A 16420-nucleotide genomic window follows, 5' to 3' on the forward strand; every position below is an offset into this window, starting at 1 on the left:
CAGCCTTTTAGAAGAGACACAGAAAAATGTAAGTAAGTTTAATAATAATGATGACAATAAATAATAAAATAATTAAAAATAATAAAATATTACATTTTAGTTAATACACAAAAATGCATTGTTTGAGAAGTGGGTTAATTATTTATTTATTTGTTTGTTTATTTATTGTTGGAAAAAAAAGTTTGGTAAAATTTGGCATTTGGCACTTGAAAGCCACACTCTGTTATTGTAAAACATTTATTTTGCTCATGGAAAAGTCACACTTTCATGACTGGTGTCCTAAAGGGAAACATTTTTGGTGACAGAAGTGGGAGTTACACAACACCTTTTTATTTATTTATTTTCTAAACACAAAACACATGGAAAAAATCCTGTGTGTCTGAAGGGGGAAGGGGGAGGGGGGGGGATATTTATAATTTTAAGCATTTATATTACAAACTTTGGTGTCAGAAGTGTGAATCATAATTTAGTCCTGTTTTGCCCACCGATTAAAGAAAAAAATTGCTCTCTTTCTGTGTGTGTGCTTTTTGTTTTGTTTTAGGAAATAATTTGGTGTAAGAAGAGGGATTGAAACTTCACACACAGTTTGAATTTTAAATGTGTAACGATGAAAAAGCAATTACGTTTTGGCATTTTTGTGATGGCTGCCTCAATGATATTTGGTGTCAGAAGTGGGTTTCAAATTTTACACCACGGTTTTGTTCTGTTTTTAATGTGAAAAACAGAGTGAGAAAAGACAATTTTGTGGTGCATGCCTCAAGGGTCAAGCTATCTGGTATCAGAAGTAGGACTGATCTATTCTTCTCTTTGAATACGACACAACGGCTCGGAGGCGATTGGCCCCGGCGAGGCCCCTCTCAAATGACGGGCAGGTGGGAGGCGTAATCCCATTAGCGGGATCCGTTATCCGGCCCCCTCGGGGACCGCCCCGCCGAGCGACGGAGCCCCCTGATTGGATGAGAGCCTCCCCAAAGTCTGATGGATGGGCTTTCCCGCCAGCGGCAGCCAAATGCATCGGCGCAAATGCAGACGGATGCGCGGCCTCGTGGGGGGGACCGGAGTCAAAGAAGTGGGGGTTTCAAACCATTTTTTTTTTCAATAAAACGCCCACGTTGAGGTGAAATGGGCCGGCCCGATTTTGCCTTAGCGGCTTTTGCCGACTTTTTGGAAACATTTCACGGGGAAAAGTCAACCAATGTTTGACTCGAACGGAAGCGTGTTGTTGCCATACCATAAAGAAAGAAACAAAAGTTCAATATCTAGTTTTAGAAATTAACATCAAACATTTCACCAAATAACTTAAGTTCCATGTTTTTTACTTTGACCTATTTTCAGGTCACCGAAAGTCAAACTGACGATTTGCTCTGCACAAATCTCAAATCCTAACCTGATATCGCGTTAAAACGTGAAAACGTTTAAACGTGAAACTTTACGTAAAATGTGAAGACGATCATGTTGAAGCATGAAAATGAATGATCATGTAATAATGTCGCATTTTGAATTGAAATGTGTTCCCATTTTAAGATGATGCATTATCAGGTTAGAATGCGGTATCGTTACCGTATCGTTACCGTATCGTTAAACACGAAACATCGTGTGACGATGTGAAAATCGTCACACGATACACAACATAAACATAAAATGTAGAAGCTTTTTTAACAAGCATGTTTTTATAAAAAACGTGAAGCTTTTCACGTTAAAAGATTTATCACCTTTAACTCGAGGCAAAACCCGTAAACCAACAACTAAGAACAGAAGAAGAAATGTGAAAATATAATTTACGGAAAAATAAATACAACAAAAAGAAACTCAAAATGCACATTTGAAACATAATTTAAAAATTTAATAAATCAAATTGGTTGTATTTGACAGATGTTTTCCTATTTACTTTCTTTTTTCGATAAGTTTGATTCATTAAAAAAAAATGTTTTATACTTTTTTCTTGTATTCCTATATACTATGTTTAAAAATATATAAAAGTCTTATTTTTTTTCAAATTTAGTTGAATTATTGTTCTTATGAAAACTGGTCATCAGGTACATTTTAACGTGTTATGATGTGGTGCGTGTGTGCCTAATGAAGTGGCTCCCCCGCCCAGTAAGCATATTTAGCCCGAATTAGCTGTGTAATTAGCATCTAGCGCTAATTGTATAGTGTGCCTCAAGACCAACCCACACGCGTGATTGGACGTTTCTATTTCAACTCAATAACAGTAAATTAACATTTCTATAAAAGTAATAATAATAATAATAATAATGAGAACGAAGCAAAAGCTATTGTTGCTGTTTTGGAGCGGTTGAGAAAGTTTGGTGAAAGTTTCCCGTGATTGCTTTTGTTTGACAGTTTTGTGTGTGTGTTTTTTTTTTTCTTTCTTCCTCCGCCGCACACTTGTTGAAGTGCTGAGGCCGCCGCTTTTCGCCTCCCAATTCCTCGCGTCTCGCTTTTGTCGTCGTGGTCGGTGTGGCAAAGCAACCCAGATTAAATCCATTCTTCAGTGTCCTCAAAGCTCACACTCAGCAACGCACGCACACACGCACGCACGCACGCACGCGCACACACAATACACTTGTTCACTTTGTGTGTGTGTGTGTGTGCGTGTTTATTATTGGACGGATGTTTTAAGTTGATTTCTTTTCACTTTGTTAACGCTGACTCAGCAAAAAAAGTCACTCCACCTGCTTGGTATAAAAGTACTGATACGAGTTTAGGTAGCAATCGTCTTGTATGTCTGTTCGTAACTATCTTTGTATATGTTTATCATCTTCAGTCGGCCTTTTTTTTTTTTTTTTAAGAGCTCAGTATTGTTCATTGCTCTTTATTTTTTATTTATTTATTTTATTTATTTTTTTATTTTTTGTGTGGGTGTGGGTGAGTATGTGTATGTGCGTGCGTGTGCGTGCGTTCGTGCGTGCGTGTATTTGTTAGCTCACTTTTTAAAAGTCGACTTCTTTTTAACCCAAACCAAATTCTGCTGAATTCACATTCCATAAACACAATATGAATGCCTTTTCTTTTTTTTTTTTCTATAAAGAGCTCAGTATTGTTCATTCGGAAATGTCATCATCATTGCTCTTTATTTTTTATTTATTTATTTATTTATTTTTAAAAAATTTGTGTGTGCGTGCGTGCGTGCGTGCGTGCGTGCGTGTATTTGTTAGCTCACTTTTTAAAAGTCGACTTCTTTTTAACCCAAACCAAATTCTGCTGAATTCACATTCCATAAACACAATATGAATGCCTTTTCTTTTCTTTTTTTTCTATAAAGAGCTCAGTATTGTTCATTCGGAAATGTCATCATCATTGCTCTTTATTTTTTATTTATTTATTTATTTATTTTTAAAAAATTTGTGTGTGCGTGCGTGCGTGCGTGCGTGCGTGTATTTGTTAGCTCACTTTTTAAAAGTCGACTTCTTTTTAACCCAAACCAAACTCTGCTGAATTCACATTCCATAAACACAATATGAATGCCTTTTCTTTTCTTTCCCGGGTGTCTCAGGTGTCTCGGGACTGCGACGAGGTCCTGGTGAACGGCAAGGAGATGCGCGGACGTCAGCAGGCGTCGGTGACCTTCGCGTACATGCACCTGACGGCCAGCCTGTCAATCAACGTTTGGGTGCCCAAGCTGCCGCTGCAGATCCACGTGTCCGACACCGAGCTCAGCCAGGTCAAAGGCTGGCGCGTGCCCATCGCCCCCAACGTCGCCAACAGCAAGAGGTGAGGGCCCGCCCACCACGCCTCGCCGGCGCACGTCCACGTCTGGAGATGTTTAATATTCGAAAATGGCTGGTCCGTGGATGCTGTTTTTAATGTCAAAATATTCCAATTCTGACTTTGGTCCAAAGCTCATACAAATCTCAGTTTTTAAAAGTTGCAATTTTCATGAGAAACAAATCTGGAAAAATAAAAGTTGCCGTTTTGTGAGAATATTTTTTTTTTCATGGTTTTTTTCAGAAGCAACTTGTATATGGACAACAAATGCATTTGTCGTTTATAATAAAATTTGATCTTTGAGGGGAAAAAATAAAATCCTCGTCTTCATGAAAAATCTAAAGTTTTTTTGTGAAAAATATTTCTGGGTGGGAAAAATATTCTTCCTATACTCGTGAAGAATTAATACATTGCTTATTTATTATTTATTTATTTATTCCTTTTTGTTTGTTTTTCATTCAACTTTTTTTTCTCCCAAAATTGGCTCTTCAATAATAATAATAACAATAATAATTCATTGAATTTGTATAGCACTTATTTAGACATTCTAAGACGCTTAAGACAGCAGAGAAACATCTTTATTTTCTTCATAATTTGTTCATGGAAATATATTATGTTTCTTTAAAAAAAAGTCTTGCTAATTAAACACCAAATCTTAAATAATGACAAATAGTTTTTTCTATATTTGCAAAAATGTTTTTCTCCTGATTTTTGTTTTTTTTACAAACTGTTTTGTTAAAAATCTCATGTCTTTAGAAAATAATATTTTTGGAAAGAATTATTATTTTTTTAACTATCCAAGTAATATTCTCCCAAAAAGTGAAATGGCGTTTTTTTGTAATTTGTTTTCCCCCACAATTTGCTCATGAGAATAAATTATGTTACTGAGAGAGAGAAAAATGCAACACAACACAAAATCTTAAATTTTGGTTCATAATTGTAATACATTTTTTCATTAAAAAATAATTAATGCAAACTATTTTGTTGAAAAAAATACAATAAAAAAAAACTTTAATGAAAAAAATATCCATGTCAATTTTTTTTCCCCACAATCTTTGCACATCAATAAATGTTTGAACGAAAATATTCGTTTTGCTTTTTATTTTTTATTTTTTATTTTTTTTTACAAGTTGTCATAAAAAAATGTGAGAACAATTTAACACTTAACATAAAATTCGTTAAGTGTTGCTAAAAACAGTCACTGATCGCTGAACCATTAAGTATGTTAGCATGTTAGCTTACAGGACCGCAGAAATTGCAATGATTTTTTTATTTTTATTTTTTAACATGAACTCCATCTGCGTCGTTTTTGGTCAGACCGACGAGAGACAGCGAAGACGACGAGGACGACGAGAAGAAGGGCAAAGGCTGCACCCTGCAGGTTCTTTTGTTTGCTTGGGTTTGGCGTTACATGAAGAGAACAGAATTTGAACTTTGACAGAAGTGGCAAATCCAAGTCCAGAAAGTAAAAACCCTGCCACAGTTTGGCTTTAGCCCCTTGTGCTAGCTAGATAGCTCCCTAGCTAGCTCCCTAGCTAGCTCCCTAGCTAGATAGCTCCCTAGCTAGATAGCTCCCTAGCTAGATAGCTCCCTAGCTAGCTCCCATGGTGCTCGTTTACCTGCTAGGGCGCGAGCTAGCTAGCTAGCACAAGGGGCTAAAGCCAAACTGTGGCAGGGTTTTTACTTTCTGGACTTGGATTTGCCACCTCTGAACTTTGTGAAGCGCTAACGCGTGCGTTTTTCTCCCTCAGTACCAGTACGCCTTGGTGAGGGTCCTCACGCACTTTGTGGCTGAGCCATCTGACCCGGGTGGGGAGGTGGTCCGCATGCTGGGCGCCGACTGGCAGGCCGACATCACTCACCTGGTCTTGGATCAGCTGAAGGTATCTGACACTTTTGAATATTGTATTAATGAATGTTCACTTTTTTTTTTGCTATTTGACTTTTTTATTCACACGTAAACATTTAATAATATTTTCTTTAATTCTTTATTTGTGTGTAGTTTTATGTTTCATTCAGAAAAAAAAGTTTCAAATCGATTTTTTGATTTAAAAGTAATTTTATTTTCACAATATATATAGTATACAGTATACATACGATATGTCAACATCATAAAAACTGTGAAAAATTATTGATTTAATTGTTGATTTTTTAAAATTATGTTTGTTTTGTAAGATTGTTTGGTATTATTTTGGTGTCCTTTTCGTAATTTGTTTATTTATTTTTAATGATGAAAAGTAGCATTTTTTATTGATATTTACAAAAAATTATTTTATTATATATTTTACAGATTGTAGCTATTAAACGACAATTTCTTTCTGAGAATATTTTTTTTTTTTTATAAAAATCTGTCAACGTACACTCACTGCCCACTTGATTAATTATTATTATCTCATCAGGATGTACCTAATAAAGTGGCCATTGTTGAACACAGGTGGAAGATGAACGCATCGCCAGGCTGGTCGACGGACGCATTCTGATTGGACGTGACCTCGGCATCACCACCATACAAGTACGTGACACACGCGCACAAACACACCAAAAAGTATTTCTTGTGGACGTCCCGGTCGGCGTTTGTGTGAATTTTTCCATTCACACGTCGGCTCTTCTGTCACTCGTTGCTCGTCGACGTTTGGCGTTTGGGATTGAATGGAAGTGAATGGAAAGGCCACCCGTCTGTCCCCCCCCCCCCCCCAAAAAGTTTTCCTGTCTTTTGCTCGGCAGGTGTTGTCGCCTCTGTCCGACTCCATCCTCGCGGAGAAGACGGTGACCGTGTTGGACGACAAGGTAACGAAAACAGTCGAAGCCGTTTATCGCAACGGAAATGTTCACGATGAGCCGTGATCGGTCAGGATCTCTGATATTGAGTAACAATTTCAATTTTGAAAAAAAAAAAAAACTCACTCGCATCATGAATGTATGGTATCGTTAGCGGTATGTCCAAATTGAAGATTGAGTGGAATCATATTGAATCATAACTATCGTGATTTATATTGCAGTTGCAGTGAATCTTATTGGAATCAGAATGAATCGTGACTACCATAAATCATATTGTAATTTGCGTTACAGATTCAATTATAACTTCCTTGAATCATGTTGTAATGGGAGTGTTATCGTGATAGTGAATTGTATTTCATATCAAATCATTGCTGCCGTGAATTTTGTTGTCAATTATATTCAGTGCAAATCAAACCAAATATTTTTGAGAACAAAACAAGAAAGTTTATTTTATTCAGACAAATACAATTATTTGAAACCATAATCATGCAAGTCCCTTTTGGATGAAACCAAATTTAAAATTTATAAACAACTCAAAATTACTATTAACTAATTTGCTCTCAAAAACGTATAAAAACGTTCAATTTTAAATAGTGCCATTGTCCCAAAAATGTAGTTCTACGTTTTTATATGCTAGCGCATACAGAAGGCTTTGATGCAGCCTCTGAGATCGTTTAAAGCAATTGTATTTATTACAAAAAAACGGCCAGCAGGTGACAGCAGAGTATAAGAGATCTGCTTTTTTTTTTTCAACAGATTTGTGAATTATGATGAAACTTAAATATGTTCTAATGCTAATTGCTGCAAAACGGAAACAGATACAAAGACTCTAATCTTTCTTTTGGTAGGTTTTTATGTTTTTATAGCACTAAAACACCATATTTTGTGGGCCTTGCAAAATTAGTCAAAATCCAGTAAAACAGCCGGAAGCGAAGGGGGTCGCTTCAGTGAAAATGGCTGCCAGTCAATGAGTTAATAATCCGATTTTTCTAATTGTTGAAATAGAAATTATATGCCGCGATGCCTCACCTCGTACCGACTTCTGGTCTGGCGTCCGTCTGCCACTAATTGACAGCGGAAAAGCCGGCGGTGTGCTCAACAAGTCAACTGGACGCCACCGTCAGAACGGCGCCGGGCCAGTCGCCTGCGTGACCTTCCAGTCGTCTGCGTGACCTTCCAGTCGACAGAAATAAAAATAGAAGGCTTTGTTTAGGGCGGTCCGAATAAGCGGCGGGTCCTCCTGTGCGCAGGTGACCATCGTCGACATGGGGGTCCAGCTGGTCGCCTCGCTGTCGCTCAGCGTGGCGCCCGCCGCAAGCACTGCCGGAAATTACCAAGCTGCCCTGATGACCGCCACCGCCAGCGAACTCCTGCGCGCGGCCAAACAGGTAGCAGGACACAAACCACACAATCACTTCCTTTTCATCACTGCTATTCTTTTACATTCGTTTCAAATGTTGATTTATGTATTTATTTATTGCAAAACAGTCACGTATTTATGCAAGGAAAGGGAAATGAGAAATGCTCTCATCTTTTTTTTTTTATACTTTTTTTTTTTTTACCAAAAACAACATTTTTTTTCCCCATGCAATGAAATGTGTATTTCTCTGGAAAGGCAAATTATATATATTATTTATTTATTTATTTATGTATGTATTTATGTATTTATTGCAACACAGTCACGTATTTATGCAAGGAAAGTGAAATGAGAAATGTCCTCATCTTTTTTTTTTATAATTTTTTTTTTTTACCAAAAACAATATTTTTTTTCCCCATGCAATGAAATGTGTATTTCTCTGGAAAGGCAAATTATATATATATATATATATATATATATATATATATATATATAATTTATTTATTTATTTATTTATGTATGTATTTATTGCAACACAGTCACGTATTTATGCAAGGAAAATGAAATGAGAAATGTTCTCATCAAGACAAGAACGAGAAAGTAGTCCGACTGTAAAAAATGTAAAGTGAGTTTCTTTTCAATTTTTTTTTTATTTTTTTTTTTTTTTTAAATAGAACCACTTTTATGTAAAATGAAAAAAACGGATTGTCTTCATGGCAATCACAAGTCAAATAATTTGAGCACTTTTTAAAAAGTAAGCTAGCCGTATTCTTTTTAAAAGTTGGACTTCCATCGGCGCGACCGCGAACGTTTCCAAATGTGACTCCGCACGTGGCGCGTACACTTCGCTAAAATTCTCATGATGGCTTTATTGCTTTATTTCGGCGATTTCATACGTGGGGACGAGTCGGAAATGGGAGAGTTGACTTTGTCCTGCGGGGCTCTTCATATCTTTCCAAGGAAACTTGAGAAACACACACACACACGCGCACACACACACGCGCACACACGCGAGTCGACGGCAGGTCGGCGTGGAATGAAGAAGGCCCGAGGTCGTAATAGTAATCCCCGGCTGTGAACGTCTCACGCTGCTTATCTGCCTTACATGATAATCACTTCCTAATTAGCTGCAGCCGCTAACACACTCCGCTAACGTGTATGTACATATTTCGTGTGTGTGTGTGTGCGCGCGCGTGTGTGTGTGTGTTTACGCAAAGCCAGATATGCGCTGCTATCTTGTTCCCACCTGTGCTGTGATTTGAGGCTGCAAGTGCGCTTACCTTAATTAGAGGCAGGGATGAACTTGTTGACATGACAAAACACACGTTTTGGTTATTACTGCTAAATTAGTTAATTATTTAGTTTGTCACGATTTGTCAGTATTTTGGTAGGTTTGTTACTCAGTCAAGCACTTATTGTGTTGGTAGGTAAGTCAGTTGCTCGTCAATCAGGCACTCAGATGGCCCGTCAGTCAGTCAATGAGTTACTAAATTGGCTGTTTCATCAGTCACATGGTTAGTCAGCTAATTAGTTAGTTATCCAATTAATTAGTCAGTCAGTGTTTATCTATCTTAATCTAGTTTGTTTCTCATATAGTCGGTCTGTTAGTGACTCGGTCAGTTATCTATTAGTTAGTTCAATAGTTAGATAGTCAGGCAGTCAGTCAATGAGTTACTGAGTTGTTGTTTTTTACTTTAATCTGTCAGTCATACAGTTAGACATCCAGTTGGCCAATTGCCCAATTAGTTAGTCACTCAGTAGGTTAGTCAGTCAGTTAGTTAGTTGGTTATCTAGTTAGTTTCATAGTCAGTCAGTTGGTTGGTTAGTTACTCAGTAAGTTGGTTAATGAGCTGGTTAGTTAGTTTGATAGTTTGACAGTTGCATCCATGAGTTTGTCTCTCAGTTAACTGGTCAGTCATTCAGAATTGTAAATGGAATTAGTTGGATGGTCAGTTATTACTAATTAGTTAGTTAGTTAGTTAGTTAGTTAGTTAGTTAGTTAGTTAGTTAGTTAGTTAGTTAGTTAGTTACACTAAAAACATCAGCCAGCTCTTTAGTTAGTGGATTGGCTGGTCATTAATTTAGGCATTTAATTATGAGGTTAATCATGCCACCAGCCAGTTAGTTGGTCAATGACTTAGTAACTTAGTCCATATGTTAGTCAGGGATATTTTTAAGTTAGTAACTAGTCAGAGTTAAACTACAAGACCAATTTCCACACACACTTGTGGCATAGTGGTCCACTTGGAACTGTTACAGTCTGCTTGCATTGGGTCCAAGTGGCGCCATGAAGTGGTACCTCCAGGAGATAAAAAGGTCAATGTGTTTAAAGTGCTTGTGATTCCGTTTCAGGAAGCGGCCATCAGCGCCTGGATCCACTACAGTGACGGCTCCGTTACGCCGCTCGACATCTACAACCCCAAAGACTTTCTGCTGTCTGCCGTGTCATTGGACGACAATGTCATCTCGGTAACCAATCAGGTGGGAGCTTCCATTTGCGTTTTTGCACTTTGTCCTCCTCTTGGAATGATTGTTGCAATCAGCAGCAACATGGGGTGGCCGAGTTAGTTAGTGAGTTACTTAGTGAGGTAGTCACACAAGTTAATTAGTAGGTCAGTGAGGTAGTTAGAAAGCTAACTAGTTAGTTAGCTGTTTGGTCATTAGTTAATTTGTTCAGTCTGCGGGGTATTACGTTAGCAGCTGGCTAGTTCCTTAGTCAAGGAGTAAGTCAACCAATTAATTATTTAGTTAGCAAGTCGATATTAGTCATTCACTTAGTTAGAAAACAAGTCATATAGTTAGTTAGCTAGTCAGTCAAACAGTCAATTATCAGTTTAGTCAGTAAGTTAATCAATTCTGAGTGTGTTCTCTGATTGTTGGTTTGCTCCAGCAGGAGCAACAATGGCCCGTGGTAGTGGCAGAAGGTGAAGGCCAGGGGGCGCTAGTGCGCGTGGAGATGGTCATCTCCGAGACGTGCCAGAAGTCCAAGAGGAAGAGCGTGTTGGCATCAGGCGTCGGCAACGTGGCCGTCAAGTTTGGCGTGGCCCGGAGCGACGGAGGCGGAGTCCCCGAGGAAGGAGGCGGGGCAAACAACGACACCGAGCAGCTCAGAGCCGGAGACGGAGATAATTGGGAGTCCAAAAGTGTGGCGGTGGCTGCGGACCGCGAGGAAGGCGCCATGAGGAAGGTGGGACAACGGGAACAACACAAATCTCCTTACATGAAATGGGATTTTAGGCTTGCGGGAAATAATGAAAGAACCAGATTTGATGTTAGTAAAAGGGGGGAAAAAAAATCGTGAAAATGTCTCAACATGGCCAACAATGTCAAAACAACCTCAAAGAGTCGTAGTATTGAATAACGATAATCAATGCGGACTTGCCGATTATCCGTCCAATCGTCAGGTGAGCTTAACGACCAAGAGCACCGTGACCCATCGGGCGGCGGGCGGGAAAGCAGGCGGCGGCGGCGGCGGCGGCCGGGTCGGCGGCGGGGGTCCGAACCGGGCGGGGGACTACGCCGGCTACCCTGCGCAAGTGGAGGTGCCCGAACCCTCGGACGGCGAGCTGACCCAAAGCGCCAGGGGACTGTCGGACCTGGAGATCGGAATGTACGCCCTCCTGGGAGTCTTCTGTCTGGCCATCCTCGTCTTCCTCATCAACTGCGTCAGCTTTGCCTTCAGGTAACTTTTTCCACGAGCAAAAACCAAACAAAAGTCGGTGTTGAGGTACACAAGATCGTTCCTAAGGTGACACGACTCACTGTAAAAGGTTCCTGAGATGAATTAATTATCAAATCAATTTCTGAGACTGAATTCAGGTGTTAAACAATGGTTTGGGTTTCAAATCAGGGTTCGAAACTATCGTTAGGGTTTCAAAGGGTTTGAAACGAGGGTTAAGGTTTTACGATGTACTGCTTAAAAATTGGGGTTACGGTTTCAAAATGAGGTTTGAAACAAATGTTAGGTTTTAATTGGGGACTTTAAAACCAGGGTTAGGATTTCAAAGTAGGGTTTTCAACAAAGGTTGGAAAGTAGGTAAGTAGTAGTATTTCAAAGTAGGGTTTCAAATTAAAGTTTAGGTTCAATTAGGGAATCAAACTAAGATTAGTGTTTCAAACTAGGGTTTCAAACTCGGACTAGGGGTTCAAAGCAGGGTTTGAAACAAGGGTCAGGTTTTCAAACTAGGATTAGCGTTTCAAAGTAGAGTTTAAACTAGGTTTGTTTCATAAAACAAAGATGAGAATTTACCAAAATCCAGACAACTTTAAGGTACCCAAAACGTTTCAGCAGAGGTGCCAAATCCAGGTCCAGAAAATAAAAACTCTGCCACAGTTTTCGCTTTCGCCTCAGGTGCTAGTTAGCTAGCTCACTAGCTAGCTCCCATGGTGCTTGTTTACCTGCTAGGGAGCTAGCTAGCTAGCTAGCATTAGAGGCTAAAGCCAAACTGCAGCAGGGTTTTTTCTTTCTGGACCTGGATTTGCCACTTCTGCAGTTCAGGGTACCATAGAATGCACATCTCATTGTTTAGGTACCAAAGACAAAATAAGTTGTGGTTAAGGTGCTAAAAACGACGTCATTCCTGCTTAAAGGTGTCCAAGAAGACAAAGTGTTGCATGTAATCCTCAGGTACCGCCACAAGCAGGTGCCCGTGCTGGAGACGGGCGGCAACATGAACCACGCCCACGACTGGGTTTGGCTGGGCAACGAGGCCGACCTGCTGGCGGACCACCCGGAGCACGCCGACCCGTGTCCGGGGGCGCTGCACGACGAGTGCACCACCATCATCGACCGCGGCGAGGACGCCTACGAGGAGAGCAAGTACCTCCTGAACGGGGCGGGTACCACCGTGACCGTGGCCGCCAACAACAGGGCCGGCGGGGGCGGCGGCGGGCACCGGGGGGTCTCCCACAGCCAGACCTTACCCCGGGCCCTCTCGGACCCCCACCAGTGCCTTTCCGCCATCACCGCCGCCCGACGTGACGCCGAGCATCTCAACAACTCCCCCAGGGCGTCCGCCAAACGCAAGCGAGTCAAATTCACCTCGTTTGCCACTGTGCTGCCCGACGACCATCAGCAGGGCGGTGCCGGGGGCGGCGGGCCCTACGTCAACCCCTCGGTCCTGCTGGGTAAAGGTGGCGAGGACGACATCAAGTGGGTCTGCCACGACGTGGACATGGGCCAGTCGGAAATCAGGAGCTACATGGAGAGGCTGCAAGACAATTTGTGACTTTGGGGCGGGGCGGGGCGGGGCGGGGCGGGGCGGGGCGGGGCGGGGCGGGGCGGGCCGGGGGGGAGGGGCTCGCCCAAGAAAGACTGCCACCATTTGGAACGTGGGCCAAATCAGAGAAAGTCGCACGGTGGCCAGAGAGAAGACTACTTTAGTGGTGTCCGGTTGTGGGGGTCCGAGGTTGGAACCAGGCATGTGGGTCTGGGTGAACCCATGAAGACAATTCACCTGTGATGCCTTTTGGATGGTAGGCAGCGTGGCGAGCACGGACGCAAAGGGAAGCACGGCGAGCACTGGCCAAGAATGTTGCGCAACACTAACAGGAAGTTAATGCAATAAAAGACAAGAATTCCAAATGAGGGAGAAAAACAAAAAAACATTTGGCGCTTGTCATTTGTAGGCCGTGCCGAGATGAGTGTACAAAGCGACCAAGTTGGCACGTTTGTTGCCGTTACCAGGAAACCATTGTGCTTTTCACAATAAGAGTTGTCATTTGCATTAAAAAAAAAAAAAGTTGTAGATTTATTTATTCTCACATACAAAAGGTCACTTTTGGGATCTATTTTTTAATATTCTCTTTTTTTTTTGCCATTTCTGTCTACAAAATTGTTTAATATAGTAATTTCCTGTCTAGAAGGTGAAAGCCTTTGGCGTCAAAATTGGGAGATTGCGACACAACAGGCACACAAACTTGCACAAGTAGTGACAGGAAGTGAAAATAAAACAAAATCATTAAGCGCTTTGTAGGGCGTGCTGGGAAGTGTTGGCGAGTTTGTCGGCAGAAAAAGAGTTGCCACTCGCATTCAAATGTCTTATTTTGTAATTGTATTTACAGTTACAGACGAGGTTGGGTTTAGGATCTATTTTTAATAATCTCAAAGTGTTGCTTTTGCCATTTCCTGTCTGCGAAATTGTTTAATGGAGTCACTTTTGTCTACAAAGTAAAAGACTTTGGCATCAGAAGTCGGAAGGAAATGAGCCTGGACTCAAACTTGCACAATCAACAACAGGAAGTGAGGTCACTTCCTGTTGTTTGAAACAAAAAAATACTTCCAGCCAATGATGGCTCTCTGTTGACTCCTCCCCCCTCCTCCCATTGGGTGAAATGACTTTCCGCTTCCTCAAGGGAGACAATGGACCATTTACGGAAAGTAAATTCAATTCTTTCACTTTTATTTTGAAATATAGTCTGCTTTTTCCTGTATTCTTTGCAAGTGTGATCGATTTTTATTTTAGAATCGATTTATGATTATTTATTTAAATTAAGCACTGAAGTGGGGTGAGGTTGGGGGTGGGGGGGGCACACGAAGGGGTTGGGGGGGGGGGCTCGCCTTCGTTGTTTTGTGTTAAAAGCTCAGGTGAGGACGCGGAGCACGACGACGATGAAGAGAGACGACCACATTGTTAGGACGACAATATTTATTATTTGTAAACGTTAGTGAGTCAGAGTGCCATGTAATCAAATATTGTAAATAAATAAACATCTACAACAAGGGATCTCGGCTCTGGACTTTTTCACAAAGATGAAATATTTTTTCCTCCAACGCTTTTTCTCCCTGAACTTGTTTTGTTGATAAAAAATAAAATGTCCTCTTGAGTATCGACCCCCCCCCCCCGCCCCACCCCCAGTTACTTTTCTTCTAGTAAATGTTTTGATCTTAAAAGCTTTTCTTAAACTTTTTGTTCATATTTGTTTTTTTAAATACACCTTCAAAAATAATTTTCTTCTTTAACCAAAAACATTTTCTCTAACAAAAATAAAGTAATGCTTCATTTTTTTGATTGAATAAGAATTTTATCGAAGAAAAACGTTTCTATTTAATCATTTTTCCACTTTTTCCTGAAGACAACAAATACCCCCCCCCCCCCATCTTTTTTGTTGACATTATTTAAATGTAAAGACCGACATAGGGACATGTAGACTTGATTTTTTTTTTTTCACTCCCTTTTTCTGGCATGTGTTTATCAGTAATGTCTTTTAGATAACGATACATACACACGCTGGAATTGGATTTTGTACCACTGGCAATAGCATCATTACTTTTTACACACAAGCATACACACGTGTGTGTGTGTATATATATATATATATTTTTTTATATATATTTTTTTTTATTTTTTTATTTATTTTTTTATATATATATATATATATATATAATATCCATCAATATTACATCACAAGAAAATGTGATACATTTTTGCCACCTGATTATTTTTCACCAAATTTATGTTTCTCCCTCCCCATCCATTAAAAAAAACTGTATGAAAACATTTTTTTTTAGTGTGACAAAAATGACTTTTTTTTTCATTCAAAACAAAACTTCATATTCTCCTGAAAAGCCTTGAAATGATTCTTTTATTTTTTTTAAATGTGCGACATAGTGGTTGACTGTACACCAACTGCGGTAGAGAAAATGTGAAAAAGTAGTGCCGTGGCGCTTTAAGAGCACCCTTAGACCCCCGCCTGACAGCGCAATGATGTTCCGGTAATTGCCGCTGTGCTGGTGTCGGTCCCTGGAAAAAGAAGGAAAAAAATCAGTCTCAAAGCAGCCAAAGTACTTTTCTGGATGCAAGCACTGGAACTGATGGGAACCCCCCCCCCCTCCCACAACGAGACATCACCCCCCCCCCCCCCCACCCTTCAGTTGTTTGACTTTCTACACCAGCGCCATCGACCGCGTTTTGTTTTGTAGACGCGACATTTGGACTGCGGCTGTTTTTGCACCTAATTGCAGCACAAGTGCGCAGGTGGGGGCCGCCTTACGCGAGCACTCGCCCGCCGCGGTTCGGGTCAAAGTGACCCGACGTGTTGCGTTCAACCCACCAGGAACAAAATGGAGTCAAGTGTTTGTCTGTCTGAACAACAAGTTGCAGTTCAACACACACAAACGTACTTTTACGCTGCGGAGGCTTTTCGATTCTTGCTCATTTCCACAAAATATTATTTTTTTGGGGTGAGTCCGATTTTTGAAGGCAGTTAAGACTAATAAAGCAGTAGGTAAGTGAATAAGTAAATACAATTAATATCAAGTAAATAAAATAATGAAAAATGTTGAGTCAAAAGCAAAAGAATAAACGGGCTTGGATAAGTTTCACATTTTAACGTGATACGTTTCATATCGTAATATATATATGTGTGTTTTACGTTATGCGATCAATTGAATATTTTGTGATCAATTTCACATTTTAACACTAAAACGTGAAAAGTATGACTTCCACATTGACTTGGTTTTATTGACTTACAGTACTATAAAAAGGCAGCATTGTTATGTAGCTGGTAACTTCGACTTAACACGCACAAATATTTAAAAGCTGATTATTTCGTGAGATATAAGCCCATTTTTTTCCC

The 16420-nt window shown here is 40.2% G+C and overlaps 1 protein-coding gene across 2 annotated transcripts in view; it reads left to right on the top strand.

Moving 5' to 3' along the window:
• The window catches only part of LOC147173186 (transmembrane protein 132B), a 126603-nt gene extending 113531 nt beyond the window's left edge, over positions 1-13072 (top strand). Inside the window, exons 7-16 of one of the 2 annotated variants that reach the window (XM_086076949.1) lie at positions 3497-3714; positions 5026-5089; positions 5460-5591; positions 6143-6220; positions 6433-6495; positions 7737-7874; positions 10196-10324; positions 10734-11030; positions 11248-11525; positions 12471-13072. In XM_086076949.1, the coding sequence (XP_085933075.1) occupies positions 3497-3714; positions 5026-5089; positions 5460-5591; positions 6143-6220; positions 6433-6495; positions 7737-7874; positions 10196-10324; positions 10734-11030; positions 11248-11525; positions 12471-13071 (1998 nt within the window). In that variant the 3' untranslated portion in view covers position 13072. The remainder of the gene's footprint in view (positions 1-3496; positions 3715-5025; positions 5090-5459; positions 5592-6142; positions 6221-6432; positions 6496-7736; positions 7875-10195; positions 10325-10733; positions 11031-11247; positions 11526-12470) is intronic. The other variant, XM_086076950.1, reaches the window with a different exon arrangement.
• Positions 13073-16420: the final 3348 nt, after the last annotated feature.

The sequence above is a fragment of the Leptonotus elevatus genome, chromosome 5 (assembly GCF_054856555.1).
Source record: "Leptonotus elevatus isolate MCC_2025b chromosome 5, RoL_Lele_1.0, whole genome shotgun sequence".
Taxonomy (NCBI): domain Eukaryota; kingdom Metazoa; phylum Chordata; class Actinopteri; order Syngnathiformes; family Syngnathidae; genus Leptonotus; species Leptonotus elevatus.